General features: G+C 45.6%; 1 protein-coding gene and 1 long non-coding RNA gene across 2 annotated transcripts in view; one reads left to right on the top strand and one right to left on the bottom strand.

Annotated features, from left to right (window-relative positions):
* The window catches only part of GRIN2B (glutamate ionotropic receptor NMDA type subunit 2B), a 421,692-nt gene extending 399,036 nt beyond the window's left edge, over nucleotides 1-22,656 (top strand). Inside the window, exons 13-15 of the mRNA XM_027035607.2 lie at nucleotides 1,451-1,638; nucleotides 4,597-4,835; nucleotides 7,202-22,656. Coding sequence (XP_026891408.1) covers nucleotides 1,451-1,638; nucleotides 4,597-4,835; nucleotides 7,202-9,061 — 2,287 coding nt within the window. The 3' untranslated portion in view covers nucleotides 9,062-22,656. The remainder of the gene's footprint in view (nucleotides 1-1,450; nucleotides 1,639-4,596; nucleotides 4,836-7,201) is intronic.
* On the bottom strand, nucleotides 11,020-25,105 carry LOC128316357 (uncharacterized). The gene is made up of 3 exons (XR_008300122.1): nucleotides 23,190-25,105; nucleotides 21,192-21,362; nucleotides 11,020-11,903 (listed from the first exon to the last, which is right to left on the bottom strand). It is a non-coding gene; the product is annotated as an uncharacterized LOC128316357 (long non-coding RNA).
* Between the last annotated feature and the right edge of the window lie 1,435 nt (nucleotides 25,106-26,540).

The following is a 26,540-nucleotide window of genomic DNA, read 5'->3' as shown; positions in this document are numbered from 1 at the left end:
AGAAAAGGGTGAAGGTTTTTAGACCACAAACAGTGAGAATGTGTTAACTGATCTCCAGTTCCTGCTTTTATTAGTGTTCTTTGATCCAGCTTTATACACTAGAAAGTTATTTGTTTGTTAAGAGGAGCTCATGAACTGGAAACACCTTGGCTTGCATAATCCCAGCCACATTGGTCCCTTCATTCATTTGGCCTCTGAAAGCCACAGCTGTGGGATAAGATAGACAATTGAGCATTATAGATGTTGGGGCTTTGGGGTCAAGGGGTCTTGTAGCTGATTTCCTGTGTTGTATGATAACTAGCAGCACCTGGGCCTCCCGGTGGCTCCAGTTTTGGAAGAGCTACTCAGATGCATGTTTCCTTAAATACTGTTAGACTCTGTCTTATCACCACGACATCACAGCAGATTACAGGAGATGAGATTTGAGCTTGGGTGTAGGACCACTTCGGTAGGTAGCCTGGCCCCTGGTACAACCACAGCTGTCCGTCATATCAGAGTTTTGGTTTTTTGGTGTGTCACTTTTCTATAGGGTCCTCGTGGGCCTTTTAAAAATTTTTGTTATCTTATCATACCAGAAAGGGCTTATTTTTTCTTAAGGAGGGATAAAGCTAACTCACCTTGTACAATTGAAGGAGATGATGCATGCTTTTCTTTCTTGCAGACCTCTCTAGTACCTACCTATATGGCTGTATTTGAATTTCTTTCTCTACCTTCGATGTGTCTAAAGATTGGTTTGAAATATCGCTCCATGCCTTCCTGCCTTTACCCGTGGTCTTACTCCCTTACCTACATATTCCTCCCTTGGGAAGCACAATATATAATATGAGATTCTTCTATGTTGGGAACTTGAGAGACCTGAATTCTTCTATACGTTGGGTTTTCCCGTCGTTGCGCACATTCGCTCTTAACGTAAGCCTGTGCCGCTACAACCCCGACTACTCCTTTCTCTCCTTGTGCTGCAAAACAGAATATTGAAACCTTTCTGACCACAAAAATAGCCCTGCACATCTATCGAAACACATACACCTACACTTATCCCCACTCTGGACTGTAATGAACTGAGAAATGAAAAATGTTATATAAATCTAACCCGTGCTATTTGTTGTTATCATTGTGATGGTTACTTTTCATTATTTCTGTTATTATTTTTATTGATTCCTTTTTACTCCTTCTCCTTTCAGACACAGCTTATGAGTTGGCTTCAGGCCCGACTTACATTCTCATCATTCCCAGTGGGAGGGAAAGAACTCCTCCTTTCAACCTGAAATCACATAAAGAACAGCCTGCGATTTAGGCTTTAGATTCTGGCTGAGTTCCAACTCGAGCCTTACTTTGAACCAGTCCTCCCCATGGTTGGCTGGAACCCTATTGCTTCATATTAATGGCCCCATAGGTAGTTTTGGGCTAAAATTCCTCCATTGGATTGTTTGTTTGCTTCTTCTTTGCACAGGAAACTGGATGCCTTCATCTATGATGCAGCAGTGCTGAACTACATGGCAGGCAGAGATGAAGGCTGCAAGCTGGTGACCATTGGCAGTGGGAAGGTCTTTGCTTCCACGGGTTATGGCATTGCCATCCAAAAAGATTCTGGGTGGAAGCGCCAGGTGGACCTTGCTATCCTGCAGCTATTTGGAGATGGTGAGTCAACGAAAGGGGAAATGCTTATTTGGGCTCTTCTCACGGCTAGTCCAAAACACCAACCTTTCTTTCTTCTCCATTCCTGTAACCCTTGCACTTCCAGACAGTTATCTCACGGTATACTGTGAAGTTTTGGGGGGGTAGGTATTACTTTCCTACAGCTGCCATAACAAAGTACCCTCGCTGAGTGACTTAAAGAATAGAAATTTGTCTCACAGTTCTGGAGGCCAGAAATCCAAGATAAAGTGTCAGCATTGATTCCTTTGGAAGGCCTCAAGGGAGAATCTCTTCCATGCCCCTCCCCTGGCTCATGGTGGTTTTCTGGCAGCCTTTAGCGTTCCTTCACTTGTAGGCACATCGCCCCATCTCTGCCCTCATGATCACACGCCATTTTCCCTATGTATATGCCTGATTTCCCCCCATTTTTAAAGATGCCAAGTGTAATGGATAGGGGCCCACCCTACTCCAGCATGATATCCTCTTGTCTAATTACATCTGCAACTACCTCATTTCCAAATAAAGTCACATTTCAAGGTACTGGGGATTAGGACATCAACATAGGAATTTGGCGGTGGTCACGGGGTGGGTGCACAGTTCAACCCATACCTGGGTGAAATTTGGGAGGATTAATGTAGTTGATCAAGGAGGTACATTTCAGGATCGCAGGGTATGATTAGACCTTCAGGGGTCAAGTAAGAGGGGCTAGTATTAGATGTTCCAGACAGTCTTTTCACATGTGGCCGGAGCAGTAGAGAGAGCTTCGGAAAGGCTTCTGCTTTTTGTGTGTCCAGAGAAGGGCCAGTACACTTGTGGCCATCTATTCATTCTTCCCTCTCTCCCATCTTGCTCTTTAAGCTGGAAGAGATAGGAAGCAGGGACAGGGTCCTCTGAGGCAGAAACTCGTAAGGCACTCCCCAGTGTCATTCTGGCAGGAGACTGAGGCAGCCATCTTGCTTTGAGAAGATCTCCAATTTCATTACACTCCAGCCTTCGGCATTCCTCTTCACTTTGTTTTTTAAAGTACCTACTCTTCCTGTTAGTCTCCCAGAAGCTAATCCAGTTATGGGAGGGCAGCCTGACTCTGCTTGGCCCCACAGGCCATCAGCCAGGAGGTTGTCTAAATTATTCCTGCAGAACCTTTGCTGTTAGGGATGAGATTCGAGGCAGAGGAACACAGCTGGATTTTCAGACTCCAGGTGAAGTCCGTTGTTCCACTAGTTAGGAAAATCATAGTTTGATCAAAGAAATGAGTAAAATGTGATTTGATTTGGGGCGCCTGGGTGGCGCAGTCGCTTAAGTGTCCGACTTCGGCTTAGGCCATGATCTCACAGTTCGTGAGTTTGAGCCCCGCATCGGGCTCTGTGTGGACAGCTCAGAGCCTAGAGCCTGCTTCTGATTCTGTCTTTCTCTCTCTCTCTCTGTCCCTCCCCTGTTTGCTCTCTGTCTCTCTCTCTCTCTCAAAAATAAACATTCAAAAAATGTTTTAAAGTGATTTGATTAACACTGGAAAGACTCAAGGCTTATAGCTGAAGCATATAAGCCATGTTGGTATAAGGGCTTCTATAATTTTCATGTAGCTGTCACTTAAAGGCAATAACAGAGCCTCTGTCTATGAGGAAGGGCAGCAGTAGAGATTGTTTGCAGAAGTTACCAAAGCTCCAGTCAGTTTACTCAAAGTTCAAATTTTTAACCAAACTGAAATTATTAGAACAGGTAGCTTTCTTCATGAGAGTTTCAGAATTTTGTTTGCCTAGAATTAGATGCATTCAAGGGCACGTGAATTTTTTCATTTTCCTTTTGTCTAAGGTTTGTACCTTCCTAATTTCTAGTATCCAGGGGAGTGGATAAAGGTTATTTGTCTCTGGCATGAATTAAATCAAGCAGAGCTTCTTTAAGCGGTGTTACAAGGAGGCAGTTCTAAATTTGGTGGTTTCATTTGATTCAAGTTCACTCCCCTTTACTCTTAATATTTCCCTCTGCAGCAAGAGATCAGATAGTGCGAGGGTCAGTGGGGGATCAGTCAATCTCTGCTTCTCTCTCTCCATCCCTCCTTCCCCAGCCCAATCTGATTTGCACATTTAAAAAAAATTTTTTTTTGAGAGTGGGGGAGGGGCAGAGAGAAAAGGAGACTGAGGATCCGAAGCAGGCTCTGCGCTGACAGCAGTGAGCCCGATGCGGAGCTCGAACTCAGGAATCTTGAGATCATGACCTGAGCCGAAGTCGGACACTCAGTTGACTGAGCCACCCAGGTGCCCCTGATTTGCACATATTTTAAGAGCCAATTTTCTGAATCTCTTATTTGGTTATGTGATTTCTTACTGTCTACAAATGAAGGTACAAAGCACCTAGTCTGATACTCAGGCCCTTAGCACCTTGCATGAACCTTTTTGTTCAGCTTCCTGTGGCCCCTTTTTCTCTGTTTGAGCTGTTCTGCGTGTCTTTCCCAAACAAGGCTTGTGTACTCCCACCTCTCTCCCCTTGATCATGCTATTTCTGCTGCCTCGAGTGCCTCTTCATGCAATATAAATTAAAACGCACCCATTTTCTATGCCCACCTCCAAGTCCTACCTTCCTCAGGAGAACTGACCTGTCACGCCATGCACAAAATTACTCCCCTGAATTTGAACTCTCACATTACCTGCACTTTGCCGGTCGTATTGATTATCTGTATACAGTTTGGACTGACAGATCGTGGAGAGCGGAGGCAATGCCCCATACCTTTGTGTCACTGCAGTACCCACATTAAGTTGTCGCCGAATACTTATTGAATACGTTGATGAATTGATACACGGCGGTATTCATCAAATTACCGTGATTTTCTCTATTGATTTTTCTTTCTTTCCGTCTCCTTGTCTCTTTCTCTCTTGTGTCCTTCTCTCTCTTCCCCAATACCCTTCTTGTCCCCTCTGCCTGCTCTCGGCCCCCCGTTCCCCGCTCCCCTTGCCGGCCCGTCTCCAGGGGAGATGGAGGAGCTGGAGGCTCTCTGGCTCACTGGCATCTGCCACAATGAAAAGAACGAAGTCATGAGCAGCCAGCTGGACATCGACAACATGGCGGGAGTCTTCTACATGCTGGGGGCAGCCATGGCTCTCAGCCTCATCACCTTCATCTGCGAACACCTTTTCTATTGGCAGTTCCGGCATTGCTTTATGGGCGTCTGTTCCGGCAAGCCTGGCATGGTCTTCTCCATCAGCAGAGTGAGTGGCTCGATTGAGGTGTCGGGAGCTTGCGGGGGACAGCTGAGTCTAGGGCCGTGCAAAGCACAGAGACCCAGGAGGGCACTAATTCCAGCCCCGTGCAGCTGCAGCAAGAAACCGCATCGTGCACCTTTCCCCCGCGGGTCGGGTGACGGGATTTCAGGTGGCTCTAAACAACAGGGGGTGCTGGTTTTGCTTCAGGAAGCAGCAGCTTTGTGTGTGGGGTCTGGGCATTTGGTTCTCACGAAGAACTGGCAGATCTGTCAAAACGAAAATTTTGGCCTCCTACCAAATGCTTTCCGTCACCGTTAGTTAATTGTGTATAGGCTGTATTAATCATTTAATCTTTCTTAAAAAAAAAAAAGTCACATGTCTGTTCAAATAGTGAAATATAATGTGGCTCTCTTGTTCTGACATACAGAGATAAATTATTGGTAGTTCCACGGTTCCACTCTGTTTTAACCATGTGTGAGTTATGCAGAGTTAAAGAGCTTAACGGAACCTTCAGAAATAAGTACTGACCCATAAGAAATGTACATGCCAGAAACTTTCTTCACTGAAACAAGAGTACAACTCTTAAGTCATTCTTTATTTAGGTCTCTTCTCTGTTTCTGGTCCAAAGTGAGGATTCAGAACTCAGTTTTAAATACGAACAGAGGATCACAGCGAAGGGGGGTGGGGGGAAGGCAGGCTTCTTTTAATTCTTGTCGGTAAAGTTTTGGGACTCATTCGTGAGAAGTGACCTCAGATGTCCTCTATAGAATAGAGGGCTGGATTTCAGATATAACTAACTTGGGCTCTAATGGAGTTATGTAAGAAAATGGATTTCTCATTAAGTAGTCCTATCTTCTCATCATTTTCCTGTAGTGTTTCAGTGCTACAGAACAATTTCCTCTCTGGCTGTGAGCTGATTCAGGCCATTCAGGAACCTGTACGCAGGAGACGGGGGATGCGTGGTCCCTGAATCACATTATTGCACCGTACAGCCCTTTCTGAGGTCCAACATAGGGTGATGGCAGAAGGAACGGGGGAGCTGGTGGCCTGTAACAGGAATCCCACTCACGACCCGGAAGCATAATCAAGGCCCCCGCAGAAGAAACTGCTTGGTGCTTTCTCTTGGCCCTAACCAAGGAGGATTAGAAAGAAGGAAAGTAAGGACAGTAACCTTACTTCAAAGATCTTAGGTCTTGCTATGGCCCTCTGGGATGGTGAGGCTCACTTCCTCTAACCCCTTCTTCTTCCCCACTTAGCTGTGATTCTCTATTCTAATCTTCTCTGCTCTCATCCCCATCTGTTGGGGCAACTGCCCTTCCCAAATTAATCCCCTTTGTTTTCAAGACCCAATTCAAACCACCTCCTCTTCACATACTTCCCTTGCCAGGGAAAAAGGTTTCAAACATGTCCACCTTCCAAGGCAGGGAGCGAGACATTAGCAGGTTCCCCTGACTTGGGACTTGAACCCAACCCATTACCTGGGCTGGGTGGTGTTCTTCAAGGCCTGGAACAAGGAGCTGTACACAAGGAGTTCTCAATCAATACTAATTTGTTACAGTATTAATTATGTATGATAAGATTAAGTGAGTGACAAAGTATAAGAAGTGACAAAGTGTAAACTAGGAGCTAAAGAGAGAATAAGTGAGAGGATTCAACAAGGGAATTATTTGTCCCTACTTAGTACTTGCTGTCTGTCCCAATCCTGCCCTCCCACGGTGTAGGACACAGCAGGAGAAAAATCCTTCTTTGACCCCAGGGCTCCCTAACTCTCTCTGTGAATTTGGTTCATGCTTGGCTCAAGAAGAGAACTTCTCAGCTGTTATTTAGTGACCAAAATCCTAAAAGCCACTGGAAAAAAAGTGGCTGTTATGAGCTCTGAGCTCCCCTGTGCTATACCACCAGTCAAGGGTGGCCAGCCTGGGCAGAACAGCCCCCGCACCTGGGGAGTATTGCTATCGATTTCCAGGAAGCTGACAATCATTTTTGCGATCAGCTGATATCATGACCTCATTTTTAAGATGGGAAAACGTAGGCACAGGAAGAAAAGTCAATGCAAGGCGATGGTAGAGTCGAGGCATAGAATGTCATGTCTTACGATTCCAATCTATTTACTCAAGTCACTTGGAGTGACCGTGTCCCCTCTCAGAGAGCCAGACCACTGAGCTTGGCTCATCTTGTGCAAATGCAAGGTGATAAATCAGGCAAGCTTCTGGCCACAGCATTCTATGAGTTTTAAGACCGTGCCACGTTTCATGCCTGACTTTTCTCAATCCAGCGAGGCAGTTAGTAGCGGTGGAGGGGAGAGCGTCCTCCACGTGGGCATTTCTAGCCTCGCCAGAGACCTGACGCATGTCATCCTCTCCTTGCTGCAGGGTATCTACAGCTGCATCCACGGGGTGGCTATCGAGGAGCGCCAGTCCGTGATGAACTCCCCCACCGCAACCATGAACAACACTCACTCCAACATCCTGCGCCTGCTCCGCACGGCCAAGAACATGGCCAACCTGTCTGGTGTGAACGGCTCCCCCCAGAGCGCCCTGGACTTCATCCGGCGTGAGTCATCGGTCTACGACATCTCCGAGCACCGCCGCAGCTTCACACACTCTGACTGCAAATCCTACAACAACCCGCCGTGCGAGGAGAACCTCTTCAGCGACTACATCAGCGAGGTGGAGAGAACTTTTGGCAACCTGCAGCTGAAGGACAGCAACGTGTACCAGGATCACTATCACCACCACCACCGCCCCCACAGCATCGGCAGTGCCAGCTCCATCGATGGGCTCTACGACTGTGACAACCCGCCTTTCACCACGCAGCCGAGGTCCATCAGCAAGAAGCCCCTGGACATTGGCCTCCCCTCCTCCAAGCACAGCCAGCTGAGCGACCTGTACGGCAAATTCTCCTTCAAGAGCGACCGCTACAGTGGCCACGATGACTTGATCCGCTCCGACGTGTCTGACATCTCCACCCACACGGTCACCTACGGAAACATCGAGGGCAATGCCGCCAAGCGGCGCAAGCAGCAATACAAGGACAGCCTGAAGAAGCGGCCGGCCTCGGCCAAGTCCCGCCGGGAATTTGACGAGATCGAGCTGGCCTACCGCCGCCGGCCACCCCGCTCCCCGGACCACAAGCGCTACTTCAGGGACAAGGAAGGGCTACGGGACTTCTACCTGGACCAGTTCCGCACCAAGGAGAACTCCCCGCACTGGGAGCACGTGGACCTGACGGATATCTACAAGGAGCAGGGCGATGACTTTAAGCGCGACTCGGTCAGCGGAGGAGGGCCCTGTACCAACAGGTCTCACCTCAAACACGGGGCGGGTGACAAACACGGCGTGGTCAGCGGGGTCCCGGCTCCCTGGGAGAAGAACCTGGCCAACGTGGACTGGGAGGACCGCTCGGGCGGCGGCAACTTCTGCCGCAGCTGCCCGTCGAAGCTGCACAACTACTCCGCGTCGGTGGCCGGGCAGAACTCGGGCAGGCAGGCATGCATCCGCTGCGAGGCTTGCAAGAAGGCAGGCAACCTGTATGACATCAGCGAGGACAACTCCCTGCAGGAGCTGGACCAGCCGGCTGCCCCTGTGGCGGTGACGTCCAGTGCCTCCACCACCAAGTACCCCCAGAGCCCGACCAACTCCAAGGCCCAGAAGAAGACCCGGAACAAGCTGCGTCGGCAGCACTCCTACGACACCTTCGTGGACCTGCAGAAGGAAGAAGCCGCCTTGGCCCCGCGCAGCGTGAGCCTGAAAGACAAGGGCCGCTTCCTGGACGGGAGTCCCTACGCCCACATGTTTGAGATGCCAGCTGGCGAGAGCACCTTTGCCAACAACAAGTCCTCAGTGCCCACTGCTGGACACCACCACCACAACAACCCCGGCGGCGGCTACATGCTCAGCAAGTCGCTCTACCCTGACCGGGTCACGCAAAACCCTTTCATCCCCACTTTTGGGGACGACCAGTGCTTGCTCCATGGCAGCAAATCCTACTTCTTCAGGCAGCCCACGGTGGCGGGGGCGCCGAAAGCCAGGCCAGACTTCCGGGCCCTTGTCACCAACAAGCCGGTGGTCTCAGCCCTTCACGGGGCTGTGCCAGGCCGTTTCCAGAAAGACATCTGTATAGGGAACCAGTCCAACCCCTGTGTGCCTAACAACAAAAACCCCAGGGCTTTCAATGGCTCCAGCAATGGGCATGTTTATGAGAAACTTTCTAGTATTGAGTCTGATGTCTGAGTGAGGGAAGAGAGAGGTTTTAAGGTGGGTACGGGAGGGTGGGGCCGTGGGCGTGTGGTGCGCATGTCACGGAGGGTGACGGGGGTGAACTTGGTTCCCATTTGCTCCTTTCTTGTTGTTTTCATTTATTGACGGAATCCTGGAGTTCTGATTCCTTCTAAGAGGGCAACCCTGGTGACCAGCCCCAGCCCTCCCCTGCCTTTCCAGTGCTCTCCTCCCTCTCCATCTGTCAGTCGTTCCCATTCCCGGGAGGGAATCCGGTGGGCTCGCTCAGCACGGGAGGGCAGAGTGGAGAAAGGAGGTGGCTGCGTGCAGGCTTCCTTGGAGCACGGAAGGACTGTTTGCCACCCAACTTGGAGTGCAGCAGGGAGAGAGATACAAGGAGGCCACGTGAGCGCAGGATAGCTCTTCCCAAACTGATCTAGATGTTTAGGTGAGAAGGCAAAAGCACCCAAATGAGACCATTTGCCATACTGCCCGTGAATGCAAAGAGGCTTTTGCTAAATTCTTGTCACTTAGGTGGCATCCGGGTAGGGATCATGTGCCAAGCAGAGGGCAGGAGGCCATGTGTGTTTATATATAAGCCAAAAGAATGTTTCAATTCCACGAGACTCCGTGGTGGTGAACTGGAACCAAGGGTCTTTGGTAGGTGACGGAAAACACGTCATAGCCATGTTCCGTGGTGCACTAGAGGCAAGAGAAGATGGACGACATGTGCGTGTATGGCCATGTACACTTGTACGTGCATGTAGTCTACACGGGCATGTGGTCAGGGGCCTAGAAATGTAGAGAGGGCAACCTGGACTCCTAAAGCTGTTTCTTCCAACATCTCGAAGCGGTGTGCCTCTTTTGGCTTATATACAAACAGAGATGGTTCGATGCTACCTGAAGGTTGGCTGTCTCTCCCCTCCACCCTTCCTGAGTGAGGAGAATGGAAGTTCTTGACATGGACGATGATGCGGTCTAGACAAAAAGGTGACGAACCATCCTACGAGAGCAAGGTGCAAAAGTCACTCCTCTGCGGTTCAACCAGTTTTGAACGAGAACTTTCCAGGAAGGCTGAAGGGAATGGGAAGCAGCCACAGCTCTTTTGCCCACACTCGAGAGCAAAAGATTCTATAAAAGCTTTCTTGAGCTTTTTAGACGCTGGCCAAGGTTTGGGGAGGAGCTACGTAAAGCTTTGAAGTATAGGGGAGTTGTTTATGGTCGGGTAAGTGAGAGAGGGGGATGTTTTCAATGCTTTGATCCCTTCTTACTTCACCTGGAGCTAGGAGAGCTTGCTCCACCAGAACTGATCACAACTGATCTGGAACAGACAGTCAAATGGCATGAGCTTGCTCTGTGAGTACAGCTCAGGAAACGTGGAGGGAAGGGAAGAGATTTGGAAGTGGAGAGGGTAGGAGGGGAGGGACTCCCCCACTACCCCACTGGGTCTGGCTCCCTGAGAATGTGGCATTGAGCCCAATGTGAACACTCTCAGTAGAAGCCCTTCCACCTTCCTACAGAACCTTCTTTCCCTCCCAGGTGTACCATTCAAGAATAAAAATATATATGTAAATATATATATGTGTGTGTGTGTATATATATATATATATATATATATATATATATATATATACACATATATATTTAAAACTCCAGGGATGAGGGTACTGGCAGATGCAGTGCCCCCCTTCACTTGGAAACTTGAGAAGGGAAATGAATATTCGTCACTGCCGGTCCTGAAACTTAGGGAGGGGGTGTCCTGTGGGTCCGTTCCACTGTCCTGCCTTCCTCCCCTTACCCAGGCTGGCAGCCAAAGAGCCCCGGGTCTGTTTGGAAGCTTGACTGCAGGATCTCCATGTTGCACACAGGACACATAAACCAGAAAGGTGCTCATCCTCCTCTGGAAGGAAGCTGCCATGCCTCTTCAAGTCACACCCTCCAGGGCTGCTCTTTGCCTTCCTGTTTTGCCCTGACTCACCACCCTTCCTCCTTCCCTGCCCTTGACTGCTGTCCCCTGTCCTCCTCCTGGATTTTTACCTCAGTATCTTTCATTTTAAAGCCAACTGAAGGCCTTGTAAAGCTATGTTTTCTTTCTAAAACGAACCTGGGGGCAAGGGGCTGAACCTCTCACAGATTTGGAGAGAGGAGCACGGAGTGCTTTACCTTAGATTCAAGGAGAGACTTTGAGAGAGAGGACAGAGGGCGTGAGGCGTCTCCAGGAGGAAGAAGGAGAAGGGCCATATAAACATCGCTTCACCCTGACTCTGTCTGAGGTCAGGGGATCCTCCCCTCACTCTTCCTCTTACCTCACCCCTTTCAAATAAAAAACCAAACCAACTAACCTAGCGAACAGCAATCTAGAACAAAGGGGGCTCTGTCGGTCTCCACTGGTGATGGAAATCAAGATGGTGTTTATTTCATATGTAAATATTTTGTTTTCTAATTAATTTTGTATAGATAAAGTGTTCTCTTGTGAGTATTCAGGGTGTCGGGCTGGAGGGAGTGGGGTGGGGATGGGAATGAAGAGGGGAAAAGTGTTTTGTTATGGGTTTTCATTTTCCATTGGGGGAATTGTTTTGTATGGCTTTTGCTTCAGGGCGTCTGGGGAAAAGTGTATGTGACTGGAGGCCACTGTGGTGAAAATGCCAGGGAAAAGTAATCTGTGCCCACGCCTCCCCACCTCACCAATCTTCTTGGTCTGTGAGAAGTGTCCGTGCCCATCAGCCTGGGCTTGGCACTGGGTCCGGCTTGGCCCTAAGCAGAACCCAGGTCCTGCTCCTGTCTCCTAGGTAGACCGCGGATGACCAGCATTCCATGCAGAGTCAAGCTGGTGACACCACATTTGCCCTGTCGGCACCTAGGGTAGGAAAGATTCCAAAAAAGGGCTTAAATCAGAATTGAGGTCAAATTGACCCTCAATCCTGATGTGGCCGAGAGGTTTCAGGAAGCTCAGTCCTGAGAAATCTCCCAGAAGCCCCCTTATGATGTTTAACAACCATATCAAAGCCAATTCTTTTCTTCCTAGTACCTGAGTGCTGGCAACCTCCCTACACCCTCCCTCACTCCTTAGGTATCAGCACTGCAAGCACACCCAGAAAATTCCCACAAAGTCTACTTTTTGAAGCATGTGATATCTGGTGACAGGGAGGCAGCACTGGATACATGTCTTACAAATATGCATGCTTTTCTAGAAAAGATGACCAGATCTGCTCCAAAAAAAAAAAAAAAAAAAAAAAAAAAAAAAAAAAAAGATGACCAGATCTGCCCATAGAAAGATTGCAGAAGTTGGTTTTAGATGTAGAAGGGTGGGTATGTGAGGGACGGTGCCGATAGTGACTTTATTTTGTCCTGTCCTCGTTTCTGCCCTCAGGAAGGTGCTATTTGCCTTGAGCCAGGGATTCATAACCTGACCTTGGGTTATTAACCAGACAAACAGAGTTTCTTTCACTGGATTATTTGTTTTGTGAAGGGTGGCAGCCTCTCTCTATCTACCATGGGATGAAATGTCCAAATCCGTTTACGCAAGACGTTACATCATATTTGGTCCTATCCTCCCATCATTGAAAGCTGTCAGCTGGATCGTTTCATTTTTCTAAACCTTTTCGTTGGGCCGCTTGGTCACTTCTCTTCAGCTGGATGCTTGAATTGGGACCAAATAAAGTATTCGTGGCCTGCTCAAGAAAGCTTAAAGAAGGGAAGGCCAAGCAGTGTCGAGTTCTAGATATTACTTCATTCCAAAATAACAAGCCAGTAAAATTGCATGAGGATGAATTCAGCAGTAAGCCCCATCCATTCCACACTGGGCCTGGACAAAGACCCAATCTGCCCAAAACTGAGATTCCACAGACACCCTCGAGAGCACCAATTGTTCCAATTTTCCTCAGAATCCATGCTTTCTATCTTTGGTGTCCTCTGTCATTCCCTTCCACCGGAAAGTGGGTTGGTGGCTCTGATCCTGTATCCTCTCAGTGGCAATGCTTAAATGTTAGCATTGCCACCAACCTCAGTTAACGTGCCCCTTGAATTTGCCCGAGTCAAGAATGCGCACACCCTTCAGAGTGATGCATGTGCAGTGGATCTCGTAATTTCAAAGTATGTCACTGTGTATCCTCAGCCAGAACGTGGGAGACCTCCTTGATGTGGATTCCCCCGTCCTGGCCACAGCCATGTTGTGATTGGGGGAAAAAGAATCCCAAGTGATTCCATTAAGTGTTGGTGGTGTCAGTAGTGCCCAAACGCATGTGTAATGTGATAAAATAGGAGTCTTCTATACAATTAGGTGAATATCACCCGCCCAGTCTTCCGTGGCCATCGGGAGTTGCCCAAGGGGGGAATTCTCCGCATGGGAGGTGAAGAAACTATTACCAAAACTGCAGCGTGCTGGTCACCTGCACATCTCACTTAAGAGCTAGGGTTTCTTTGTTTCTGTTTTTTTTGTTTGTTTGTTTGTTTGTTTGTTTGGTGTTTAGTTAGTTCCAGATTTAGGGACAGAATAACCAGATGGTTTGGGCAACGGCCTTTGGAAAAAGCTATTCCAGAACTCACTGTATTCTTTTAATCCCCTTCTCTTTAAGAAAGCCCTGTCGTTGCTTGACACCCTGTGTGTGTCTGTCTGGTGTGTTAGGAGTGATTCCCGTGTGTGCATACATGATGCAGCTGCATCATTGGTGAATGCATTGGGCATTTCCAGCCATTGTGGCCATAACTTCTGTGCTTTCTGAGCCCAAAGCCATATAAGAAATGTGTGCTCAGTAGACCGCCAGACACTTCGGTAGAGCGTTTGCTTTCTTCACCTGAGTGTCAGGGACTCTCCGTTCTGTCTAAGGAACTGATTGTGGATGATGAACAGCTAAAAGTGGACAGTTCTAATGGAATGGGCCTGGCCTTACAAATGGTATATGATCCATGGTGTGGCTTCAGAGGTCCTGAGAGGACCTTTCCTTTTCATTGCCCACCCCACTTTCAACTACTGGCTTCCTACACAGACGTACTCTTCTAGCCCTGAGCTGCTCGTCTGTCATTTAAATGAAAACAGTCCCAGGAAGGGTGACATATTAAGCCATATTAGGGATTTATACATTTAAACACCTAGTTTACATTAGGAGTCTCATCTCTTTTCCTGGGACGATAATACAGGAGAAGATAGTAAGATACAAGAGAAGGGGGAGAGAGCAAAGAACACAGAGAGTAACAGAGAAGGGAGTCAAAACACAGGTTCCAGAATATAAAGACATTTAAACCATCTCATCTTCCACCTGCTTTTATTTAAGGCTCATGTGTTGTGAGAACAGGACTCCGAGCTAGGAATTATTTTTAATAAGTGGTCACATGAGTGTGTAGTTTGTGAATCTTAAATTCATTATCTTGTTGGGCAGATGAACAACTGTGAGTCTTCCTGTAGAAAATGGAAGGCTGGCGCTTCTCCTCCTGTATAGGTGACTGAGTAGGCAGCTAGAACGATCAAATCGAATCAGTGGTAAGATGACAAAAGTACTGCACTTATCTGTCCTCTGTCCCGGTTCAATTACTCTTCCAATGTAGCACTTGTTCTATGTTCTGTGTGTCCTCACTGCCATAGGGGGTGCCCAGTGATATCTACGCACACTAACTGTTAAGGAGCCACCATACTACCAAGTGCTACTTAACCAGTGGGCAGTTCTTTCCTAGACGTATCAGATATTTGGGACATCACTAAGATGTAGATTCATCAGTCTGAACATGTCTAATGCCAGTCGAGACCTAGGATTGCATGCTAGTTTGGGGTTCCAATAGAGTATATAACATCACAGGATATCTGAATGCATCCCACCTCTATCCCATGTCAACCGCATTGACTCAACCACACCAGAGCCCTGTGGATTCTATCACTTAAAGTATCTACACCTATCTATTCTCATGACAAAAAACTATCCCCTGCAAAAAAAAAAAAAAAAAAAAAATGGAAGCCAATGCTATTTCCATGCCTTGGAGACATTAGTGAAGTCTGAAGACTCTAATTTGCAATATTGAAGCAAGGAAAAAGAATTTTGTCCAAAGAATGATGGGTTAGGACAGCAGTACTGGGAATAAGTGGGAAAAGTTAGAAACCATCCCTATTTCTCTGCCAGGATGTCCATTTGCATCCATCTCACAGCTCATCGCAGGGAGTTTCTGGCACTGTTCTGTGCTTTAAAACATAATTGCTGGTGTGATTACAGGGGTGAGGACTCCTGATGAGAACTGAAGGTGGCAAGCAGAGTGGATGAGTAGAATGCCCCATAGCCTTGGGACTCTGGTGTGTAGAATCCGTGTTCTGGCAATGGAAACAAATGGAAACTCAGCGCAGGGATTAAGGGTAAAAGCGCAACGCGAAGCCCAATTTAAAACGGTTATTTTCAAGATTTGGTTTGGTTTCCACACTTCAAACCTGAACTCTCTTTATTTTTAATTATTTTAATAGCGTTATGATGTAGGGGGTGACGCAGATTCCAGTACTATGCAGGAGACAAAAATAAAAGCTCTAATTAAATATGTTAATTTCAATTAAACCAGTATCTATTGAGCAGTACAAACGATGCCCCTGGGCTGGTACTGTGACGAATATAAAAGATTTCCCAATGGAATATATTATACTCGCATATAATATATGAATGCAAAAGTATCAAATATTTAAATGTATGTATTATGTTTGTATAAATAGATATGCATAAATCAGTATATTTATACATGCAAGTTTTAATTTTTTCTGGTGTCAGGGTGTGAGTCAAAGATATTCTCCATTATGTGATTTAAAAAAAAAAAAAAAAACACCACAGAGATTCAGTTTTTCCTCTCACAGCCAGGCCTGGATCTTTTTTTTTTTCTTTCTTTCTTTCTTTTTTTTTTTTTTGAATCATTCCACCTCCTGGTCTGAAGCTCTGAATTCTCTCTCTGACCACAACCTTGCAGTTTCTGTATCTTACCTACTTCCCTTCACGCTCCCCGTGCTGTTCTGCTCCATCAACTGCTCTGGCTGAAGTTCCTCACCTCTTTGGTATCGCCCCATGCTCTCCGCAGCACTGGCTTCTGCCTCTTGCCTTGTCACACCCGGTTGCTTTTCCAACTCTGCATCCCCCCCCCCACCCCCGTCATCCATTCCCCCTGTGAGAACGGAGGGTCTTCCACCTGTGCCGAGGGCACAGATGCCGTCCGTTTCGTGCCCCCTGAACCCTACCCCGCTTGGACATCTTTTTTTATTTCTCCAGTGTTGACTCCATGTCCCATCTGCCAAGTGGTTGTGACACTTGGTTTCCATTTTTCCTTTCATCCTTAACTCCTGTCTCCCAACACGCGGTCTTTCCTACTGCATTGCTGAGAAAAGACACCTGATTTCTTGAGTCCTCACATGACCAGTCCTCTCCATTTCTAAATCTCTGCTGTCTTTCATTCGTCTTTTCCATCCTCCCTCTCAGCCCAGTGCTCCTCACCCCGGTGCTCCGATGCCTACCCTCTGACCCGTCCTGAGGTCCGCTCCAGCCAGCAGTACCTCCCTTATGGGCTTTTCATCTCTTCCACATGTGCCTACCACTATCTCTAACAGTCTCCCCGTCCTACCACCATCTCTAAAAGCAAATCTCTCCATCTGTTTAAACTCTTGGATTCCTGTCCTCTGTTTTATCTTTTCACTTTCCAAACATCCCAAAAATGTAGCCCGTCTTTCTTCACTTCCTCACCTAATAATGCTCATGGCTTAAACTTTAAAAGTGGGCTACACTCTGCCACTCTACCGAAACTGCTCTGGCAACATTCCAGTGAACTTCTTGTTACAGAATCCAATGACCCTGTCCCCCCACTGCTAACCTAAATTTACCATTGGGAGGCAGCATGTTCTGGCTTTAATCCTAGCCCTCTGGTCCTCTCTCTGTGTTCTCTTGCTGGTTCCTGCTCTTCCTCCTATGCCCTCAGCGTTGACTTGCCATGGTGTTCTGAGCTTGACCCTCTCGCCCTCTTTATCGCCATGCATCTGTAGCAATGTTTCTTTCTTTCACCACTTTGACGACTCTCCGGGGATGAATTCCAAATCTTCTCACCTACACTTTCCTTTTCATCTCCTCTTAATGCAGATATTTCCGTTCACCTCCTGGATGGTTTCTTGTTGAGTCAAATATCCAAGGCAATCCCTGCAAACGAACTTAATCACCAGATTCCCCCTTCTGGTTAATGGTTCCACTGTTCCTTCTGTCAACAAACTAAAGCTTTCCATACACTTTGCCTCTTCCGTTTCCCTCATCTTACACAGCTAATCATCTGGAAAGCCTGTAAATTCTTGCCCCCAAGGATTTCCCAATCTCCCCATTTCATTCAGGTCCTTCCATCTAGTTGGGATGGTTTCAATATCTTTTAGCATTTTCTAAGTTTTTATATTTGAATCTCTTCTCAGTATTCACTTCCTATTAAATCATGCCATTCTCCAAGTGAAAAAAAAAATTCCAATGGGCTGTACTTCCCACGATCCAGCAGGGAGAATAACTTCTTGTAATTTGCCAGTGTGTGTGCCTATGCAGCAGATAAGCTGAATCACACATTTTTGTCTTACCTTTCCGATACTGACTTTTTCCCCCATGTGTTTTTTCTTGAACTGCTTCCTTTGCCCCAAATTCTCTCCTCCCTCTCTCCCATCTCACTCCCTTCTTGCATAATATCCATCTCTCTATATACAGATCTTCAAAGAACAGAACAAATGTACCACATGTCTACCTTCCTTCATCCAGAAAAACTTACAAATATGCCTTTTGTGAATGTCCATAGCACTTTAATTGTATCTCTCTAGTGATATCTGTTGCAGACCATCTTATTTTATGGTTACTTAATTATACATCTCATCTCTCCTGCTAGATTACAAACTCCCTGTGGTGGTCAGGGGGCATGCATTTATTCATCTTTTTATCTCCTGTAGTACCTACCAGTGTATCTTCCAAATGGAAAGTACTTGTAAATATTTGGTATTATAAATTATAATTGAAAAGAAGTCACTTTATTTTGCCCACAGGATACTTGAATCTGCAGTAAAACCTAAGGATCAGTCCCTCCACATTTCTGTATTTCTGCGCCTACCTACAATTACAGCAATATGCTGAATATATACATGTTCATGTTAACTATTATTTCAAATGGGAATTTGGATTTTTTGAGGCTCTGCCTTGCTCTGTGAAGTTACTCTGTGGCTGTTTTATGGTTAGTAGTACTTGGAATACTACATGCATACCAACGAAATAAGTGGCAGAGGGAGAGATTATGGAGGATATTGATCACCTGTTAGGTATCAGGAGCTTTCAGATGCTTTGAGTGGGGCTTGTCTCCAGACACTTCACTCCTGGACTGAGTCTCTAACAACCTGACCTATGCTGGCCTTGATGTGGTTTTCATGCAATCTGTAGCCATTTTTTTTTTTGAAACTTGCGTACCAGAAGGATCTTGTCACAATTCAGGCTCAGTAATCACACGGTTTTATGGACCCTAAGTGTGGTCCAGTAGGACCCTAAGTAGGTCCAGTAGGACTTAGGGAAACTGTGCTGCTCATGACCTGTCTTGGTGATCTCTCTTTCCTGCACTCTTTGTCTTCTTACCATATCTGAGGCTTTGTCTATAGGACTACTTCCCTCAAAGGGAAGTTGAGTGTTGAAATAATTGAGCACTTTGTTTCTGATCTGTGTACTGCAAGTGAAAGCAGGCTAGAATTTGAATGAGCTGACTTAGAATTCTAACGCAATCCTTTCTCTCTAAATGTGAAGGGATTCATTGCATTAGAGGAAGACAACATCACCTCTAACCATATGACTCTCTTGTTCCTTTATTCCCAGAGCCCTATTCACGTCCCCCCTGCCTCTGTGGTATGCCACTAAACAGTCTGTCTTATTCCTTGTAGTCTGTGCGAGCCTGTGTTTGTTCCCCAAAAGAACCTCTTGGAGCTGGTACTGTCCTTTCTTTCACTTATAATGTTTCCTTCCCCTGGCCAACTTCGTCTGTAAATCTCATTATGTCATTGGTCAGGAATTAATCTCCTTTGGGAGGCATCTTCTGCCATTGTGTGCTAATTTAAAGCATACTATAGAGAACTGGACTCAAATAAGTTACAGGCTCTGACAAGTCTCTTCTTCAAAAAAGTGAACAAAGTCCATTCTTCATTGAGACAGGAGGGAGGTAGAGGCATTGTGGTTGGCAAGATGGGGCAAAGCGTGGCAACTTGGGAGGCACCCTGATGAAAATTAAAATGTAAGTCTCGAGGGAGAATTTTTCTTCTTGAAAGTCCTGTTAGGTCTAGATAGTCCTGCTCCTGGAAATGGGGTAGTTAACATTTTAGAGCAAAATCCCCCTCTGTGCGTGTGTGTGTGTGTGTGTGTGTATTTCATTTCTCATCTAAAAAATTTACACACACACACACACACACACACACACACACCCCAGTGAAACAAATTGTCTGGTAATAGGTAGAACGGTAGGAAGACGCCATCCTCATAATGGACATTCATAAATTGTTGTTAGACCAATGGAATGAAAACAAATCCAGGACATCATAATATATCCAGGAGGCAATTTTACCCAAGAGGTTCATGTCAATTTTTTTCCCTGTAAATATCTGAGACATTAAGGAAGGGTAGGAGGAAGGAAAAGGATAGGAAGTCTACAGTGGAGTTTCCCTTCATGTCACAAAGCCAGGAGCCTGCACCCAAGTCTCTTGGGTCTCCCTTGATTACTGGTTTTTGATGCTAGCTTCAGAAAAGGGCAAGACCGAAAGCTGATGACCTTCCAGATGTCTGTTCCTTTAGTCCCCGGGAGTGAAAGCTGACGCAAACTTGGAGCTTATTTCCAGGGTATTGGACTGAGGGCAGAGTTACACCTGCCGTTCCCCATTTTCACTTGTAACCCGAGATGCAGCAGAAAAGGAAACAAATTTTTAAGAAAAATTTTTAAAGCCCCTTCTGGGGACCACCTTCATGCTCATGTGTGGACTGGAAGTTGTTTGCTCCAATGTCAAAAATACCAGGAAAGGGAACAGCTGCCCAGGGCACTGCCAGGAAAGCAAGAACCACATCATACCTGCCTTCAGCTGTAACTGTGCCCACCAGTGGTGAGTGCGGAACCTGGATCCAACCACATCCATGAGATCCTGAATGTCCGCAGGCAGTCAGGCCGCATGTCAGGCCTGAGCCAGTGCTTAGGCGTGTCCCTCAGACGACAGCACCCAGAGAGGCCCTGATCCTCACCTGAGTAGAGAGGAAGCGACCCCGTCACACCACCCTTCCCCACAGAATCTAAGCCACCAGGCTGTGATTCTGTCTGTCCTCGTATTAAGAGACTCTCAGTCTCTGAGATCTGACAGGAGTTGAGCTTCAGGGAATGTGGCCACAGGAATGTGAAATGTGTTGAGCTGCCTTTTCTCTTAGATAAGGTTGTTATCTATTTCCAAAGGGGACGTTTCAAAAAATAAATAAGGCATGCCTACCTGAAACCTCAGTCGTATTCAGAATAGTCTGTGTAGTTAACTCCCAATGTCACGGTCACATTGTAATTTATCATTTTCTTTTGAATTCAAGGGCTATTTTAATATTCCCTTTGGCTGCAACAAGAACCATGTGTAAACCACGGTCTGGGCCATAGTGCTGCCTCTGTCTGAGCTGTGCCCTCAGTAACTTCTGCATTGCTTCCACATGGTGACCTGGACAGCACAACTGGACCTGATCTGATCTCTTTGCCATGAGCTCCCTCAGTGCGTGTGCACCTCCCCAGTTCACACACACTGCTTGTGTGCGCACACTTCTAACAGATTCCAAATTGCCAATTTCAATTGCCTTGTGGAGGAACAGGGATACATCCTTGGGAGATAAAAGCGCTCATTTAGAACTGGATGGACATATTCTGCTTTATCAAGCTAGTGTTTTCTCTCTTGTTCTACCTAGCCTGTGGATCCACTGACAGCTCAAGGTTTGACAGAATATCCAGACTTTATGTGAAAGGAGCATTCTGTTTGTGATGGAATAACCTAGTTGTCCTGTTGTTTGTCCCTGTTTTACCCTGTGGAATTCGTGTGGAACTCATGTCCTATTGATGGATCGGTGCTAGGAAGATGGAGAAGCAGAAGCCAGTCTCCCCAAGGACAGATAGTCCTGTTACTTAGATACATACTTACCCATATGTGCCCACATCTCTTCTTGACGACACTATGAGCAGGGTAGAGAGGTCTATCCTCACTGGGGACAGGAATAGCAATATGTGCCTTGGGAGATTCACAAATTTTTCTTCTTCCAGGGTCAGGAGCAGGGAAAATATCAAGACTTCATGTCTGTAGGAAGAAAGGAGACTAGAGAAGCATCCAGATAGAATTCTTACTGAGAAAAACATGAAATATTGACAATACCCTTTCTTTGATGCAAATGTCATTGGAAGACAACCAGGACTCATACAGCTTTGTCTCCCTCATCCACTTACTATCTCTGACATTCTCTTACTGTTCTTTCTCAGTCTAGAGATCCGGAAGTATTCTATGTCCTGAATGATGCACACATAACACTCAGAGGGCACAGAGCTTGAACATGTGCATAGTGTTTAATGCTTCCAAGCCAGAGTCCAAAAAGCCTAGCTCCGTCAGCCCCACTGTCCTTTAATGACTGAGGACAGAGTCTGCTTGTGCATCCTGGGTACTTTGGATCCCAGAAGAGAGAACAACTTTGTTACTACATTGCTCCACTGATCAGGGCAATTACCTTGGTTATTTCTTGGTAACAGGCACAAGAAATGGAGCAGCAGAAATTTGAAGAGTCTTTGCTTGATCATTCTGAATTATGTAAAAATGACCTGAGCTATGGCAGTTTCTAGCCTGCTACCCGCTTCTTGGGGGATAGAGTTTCTAGGGTCACCAGCAACCCACTTAGTTGGCCACCATATTTAGCCTATGGTACATTCTGAGTAAATCAAATTTCCTTGGTTTGTGAATGTGGGATAATTTACCATAACCCCTTCTTCCACATAGCCTCCTTTGGCACGAAAATATGATCACCTTTTAATTTTACAGATGAAAAGTTTGAAGCACAGCAACATTTTATGATTAGTCAAAACTAAGGTTATTTAGGAAATTCTTTGGCAGAACCAAAGGTTGTCTGAAATTCCAACCCTCATCCTAACTCACTGGGTAATGCTACCTGAATTGTCCACCCTCACCCTTTGTTAAGCACCTAACAGTGGAGAAAAATCATTAAATCCAGGCAGCTGATTTATCCAGATCTTTCCCATGGAAATTTGTCTTCTTTGTAGACCCGTACACACACACACAGTCCAGAGTCCACATGAGTCTACAGAGACAAGTCAAAGAGGTAAGAACAGGGCAAGAACTTTGAAAATGAGAGAGAGGTAGAAAAGTTTCTGTAACGAGGAAAAGTTGAAGGCCAAACGAGACAAATGTCTTTGAATTTTGTAGAGTAAGGCAATGTGAATAATTTTATTATTATTAAACATGTTTTATGTGGCATGTAACCCACATAAATAAAAAGCTTAAGGAAAACTGAGGCAGAGGATTTCTTGCAAAGTGTTAACATGGGGAAGAAAGTTTTCAGGAATGTGTGTGTGAGGAAATCAACATACTCTAAAGATATCAGCAGTTTTGGTCAGCCCACAGGAGGGAACCTCCGGGGAGAGCCCCCAAGAGCCTTCTTCTGGGTACCCCTATAATTTAGCCAAACACACCAAGCCCGATTCCAATATTAAGGCATGAATTTGTTCAGGAAACAGAAGTAGAAGTATATGGAAGTTCACATATACAATGAATTCAGAAGGAAGGCCCTATAACCCCTAGATGCACAATCATTATTGCTTGCCTAAAGCATGAAGAAGGGAAGTGTGGGCATTGCAAAGACCAATAAAGGTCTCCTGAGAATCATTACGAAATCTTGATTTTGCCCCAAGATTATAATAGTTAATTCTTTAAGCATCCTGAACCCAGGGAACCCTGCAACCATTTCTCCTGCAGTTTACTTGTTCACTGATGAATAATACCAAGCTCAGGAAGTTATTATTAGTCTTTCCAAAGAGGATAGTGTCTTTAGTTTAATCTTGCCACAGAACTGGTTTTAGTTCATGTACGGAGAGCATTCTGCTTATACCAAGAACAGTAAAAGAGCTCGAAGTTTCTTACCTCGATGTGGATTTTTTTTAACTTCGTTAGATCATCCTGTCCCCAGAGGGAAGACAGGACAGGAAGTAGGAAGATGGAAAGGTCCTTAGATGGGTGTGGGAAATCCTCTATATAGTCAATTATACAGTGTAGTCATTCCCAGAGGCTGCTTCAGGAACCTGGTTTCAGGAAAGAATATGGGCTTAGAGAGGAGGTAAGTTTTATTCTCATGTAGAGGGATGATGTAGAGGAGGGTACTTGAATCTTCCTTAAGGTCAAAGTTAAGAATTCAGCCAATTACAAATATCCTTTCTCTACTTTTCGATTTTCCATATGCCACATGAAATCATGATGGTATCACAGTAAACTAAGAGAGGGGTCAGGGTCATTCTATCTTGACTCCACAGTGACGTCATCCTTCACATGAGTGCCATTACAGACACATGGGTCGTGGTGCTTGTAACATCAATGATGTAACGTGGCCAACCGCTGGTGAGCATGTAGAGCATCATAATCCCATGAGATGACCATTCCCTGTTATGCTACAGCGATAGTCTTTGGGGTGGGGGGAGATAAGAGGATTCGTGGGGGCATAAAGGCATAAAATAACAGAATTATTCCATGGAGCTATTGTGCTCAGTATCAAGATTATAATAGAAATGAAGAAGATAACCTGAAGCATAGCTTGAAAGGATAGCTTGACAAAATCCATATCTGCGTAAGACTGAAGCTGCCGACGGTATACAGAAAATGAGGGTACTTTCCCATTTGTGGTAGATTTTAGTGGTCCTGGGTGCTAGGTGTTTTATGGAGAGGCAGACAAAAGTTAAGTCAATTTCAGACCCCAGGAATTCCTACTGAGCAGCAGCCTCTGCATGAAACTGTTTCTCACTGAGATGGGAGCAAGATGTAATTCCTCTCATATTGTGACTTTGATTTCTCTCCAAGCCAGGCTTGTCCATTTGGTCATTGGCACCTGGGCAGCTCACACCTCTCCTTGACCTCTTGCTTTCTGTTGCTTACATGAAAGAATCATCTGCATAACCCTGTTTGGGTAAAGCCTGGTAGACAGAAAGGTAAATGAGACCAAGAACAAAGCTACTCCCTTCTGGGGCCGTTATTGTTGTTTTCTGGTAACCTTCATTTCTTTTTCGCTTCCTTTGTCACATCATGGGGGAAATCTACTTGGCCATCCCCAATCACACATCCTACTGGCAAAGTTTGCTATGGAAGTTCATAAAGAAGTTTAATCCTCACCACTTGGGGAGTTCTGTTCTCTCCCCTAGAGTCACCTCGTCTTCCTTTCCTGGCCGCCATGATTCCAAAATGAGTTTTAGTGCTTGGTACTGAACAAAGAGAATAATAGCTGTGACAGGAAATAGGCCAAAATACCTATGTCTCTGGCAATTTCAGTGTAAGTTTTAGCATTGAACCTTCCAGGTTCCTCACACGGAAACTCTTCTCGCCTCTCGGTCTTCCTGGCAGCTCTCCTGGTTCCTTGTCATGATTTTGTTTCCCTCCTCTCCTCCTTTCCTATGACGGAGGGATGTGTTCCTTAAGATGCAGTATTATCTAAACTATTAGATTGTTAAAGCAACTCTTGGTGATTTCTCGCGGCTCTCTCACTATTTTAACTTGGGAAGATAGAGAAGGTAAAAAGGAAAATGATAAGCAAACAAGAAAGGCCATATTACCAGGTGCTTCAACTCAAGGTCAAGTGCTGGGAAATGGTGTGCCCTCGGTGATAGCCTGCAGTTCTACCAGTGGAGAGGGGTGTGCTTTGGAATTTTAAGCAATCTCTGTGAGAATGTTCACCAGGGCTTTGATTGAGGTGCCTGTCGTGTATATGGAGGCATTTTGTGGTTGTTACTGTCTTCTCTCTTTTTTATTGTTTCAAAGCACAACCCCTGTGTGATGTGGGATGTTCAGATGTCAGTCTGAACGCGCTGGTGACATGACAGTACCCTAAGGTCACAGAGTTTCTAAGTCTCTCACCCAATGAGCTGTTGTACGTTGTATTTTTAAGCATTTCTATCGTGTCTCCTTTGGAATGAGAGAGAGAAAAGTGAAATAGGAAACAGATTCAGTCACAAGTAGACAAAGCTTTACTCTGAAAAAAATGCTCCTCACTGAGCTTAGAAATGTTTAAACGCAGTGAAGGGAGAACTCAGGGTAGAATGGTTTGGGGGTGAAGAGATGATGACACCAACATCCAGGTGCTGTGGTCTAGTCCATAAATGATGTGTTTGCTGCTCCCTAGGAGCTCTGGCAGAGGAGAAGCTTTGCTGCTATTGATTGTGCAAAACATTGGCAACAGAATAACTTTAGAAAGAGGCACAGGCTTCCTTCCAGGAAGACACTGATAAGCATTGCACCTTAACTTTTCAAAAATTCATCTGCAGACCTTTAGGGCAGCTTCTCTCAAGTGGTTTTCATTCTCCAGTCAAGAATATTTTGAGTAGAAGAGCCTTAGACCCATTGTGATTACATTTACTTAAATTGGGAAGCCAAAGGGCACTGTGAAGAACAAAATATATCAGGGGAATAGAGTTAGCTGAACCTTTTTTTCAATTTTGGAATGATTTTGGATCACAAAGTTAGGTCACCTCTGAGAGAGAAAATCTTTCAAATAAAATTATGTCTTCTCTTCCCCAGTGAAAACACCAGGTTTCTAATCTGATTACTATTTACCTCAGGAAGGAAATTGGTAGATTGGGTTACAAATAGGCATTTTATGGATTGATTTAATCCTGAGTCTTACACATATTAACATGGATTTTACCAACTCAGACACATGATCTTTTAAGCCATAAAATATTATTAAAGGGCAATAGATCATATGGTCTAAGCAAACCAGAAAGGCTAAGATGTTCAGTAATCTTCCCAAATATTAGAATCTCTATAAGTGCTATTGTACCCACAATGGATTTAGGACTTAGAAAACAGAAGGAGAGGGGGAGAGAGCCATTGAGTGAGACTCAAGGTCATTTCATTTCTTAGTTATTAAAAAAAAAAATGTAGCAAACCCAAGGAGAGTTCTCAAGTCAGAATGTAAATTCTACTCTTGTCATTTAGGAATCTGGTTAAAGTTTAAAATAAATATTCAGATTTTTTTTTCCCTCAAAGTCTTCTTTTTGGGAGATTTGGCCTGTAGGAGCATGTTTTGCAAAGATGGTTTATTCACGCACTGCTATTTATTGAATAAAAAGCACATGCCAGGGATACAGAAGTGAACAACATGAAGTCCATACCCTCATGAAGCTTCCGTATTTATGAGAGGACATAGACAATAAATACATAAATTTCATGTCAGATACTTCAAAGTGCCACAGAGGAAAAACAACGCAGATTAAGGGGGGTAGGATATGGGTA

Source organism: Acinonyx jubatus, chromosome B4 (genome assembly GCF_027475565.1).
Source record: "Acinonyx jubatus isolate Ajub_Pintada_27869175 chromosome B4, VMU_Ajub_asm_v1.0, whole genome shotgun sequence".
NCBI classification, from domain to species: Eukaryota; Metazoa; Chordata; class Mammalia; order Carnivora; family Felidae; genus Acinonyx; species Acinonyx jubatus.
The sequence above is the reverse complement of the archived record's forward strand: the minus strand, read 5'-3'. Positions and strand labels throughout refer to the sequence as shown.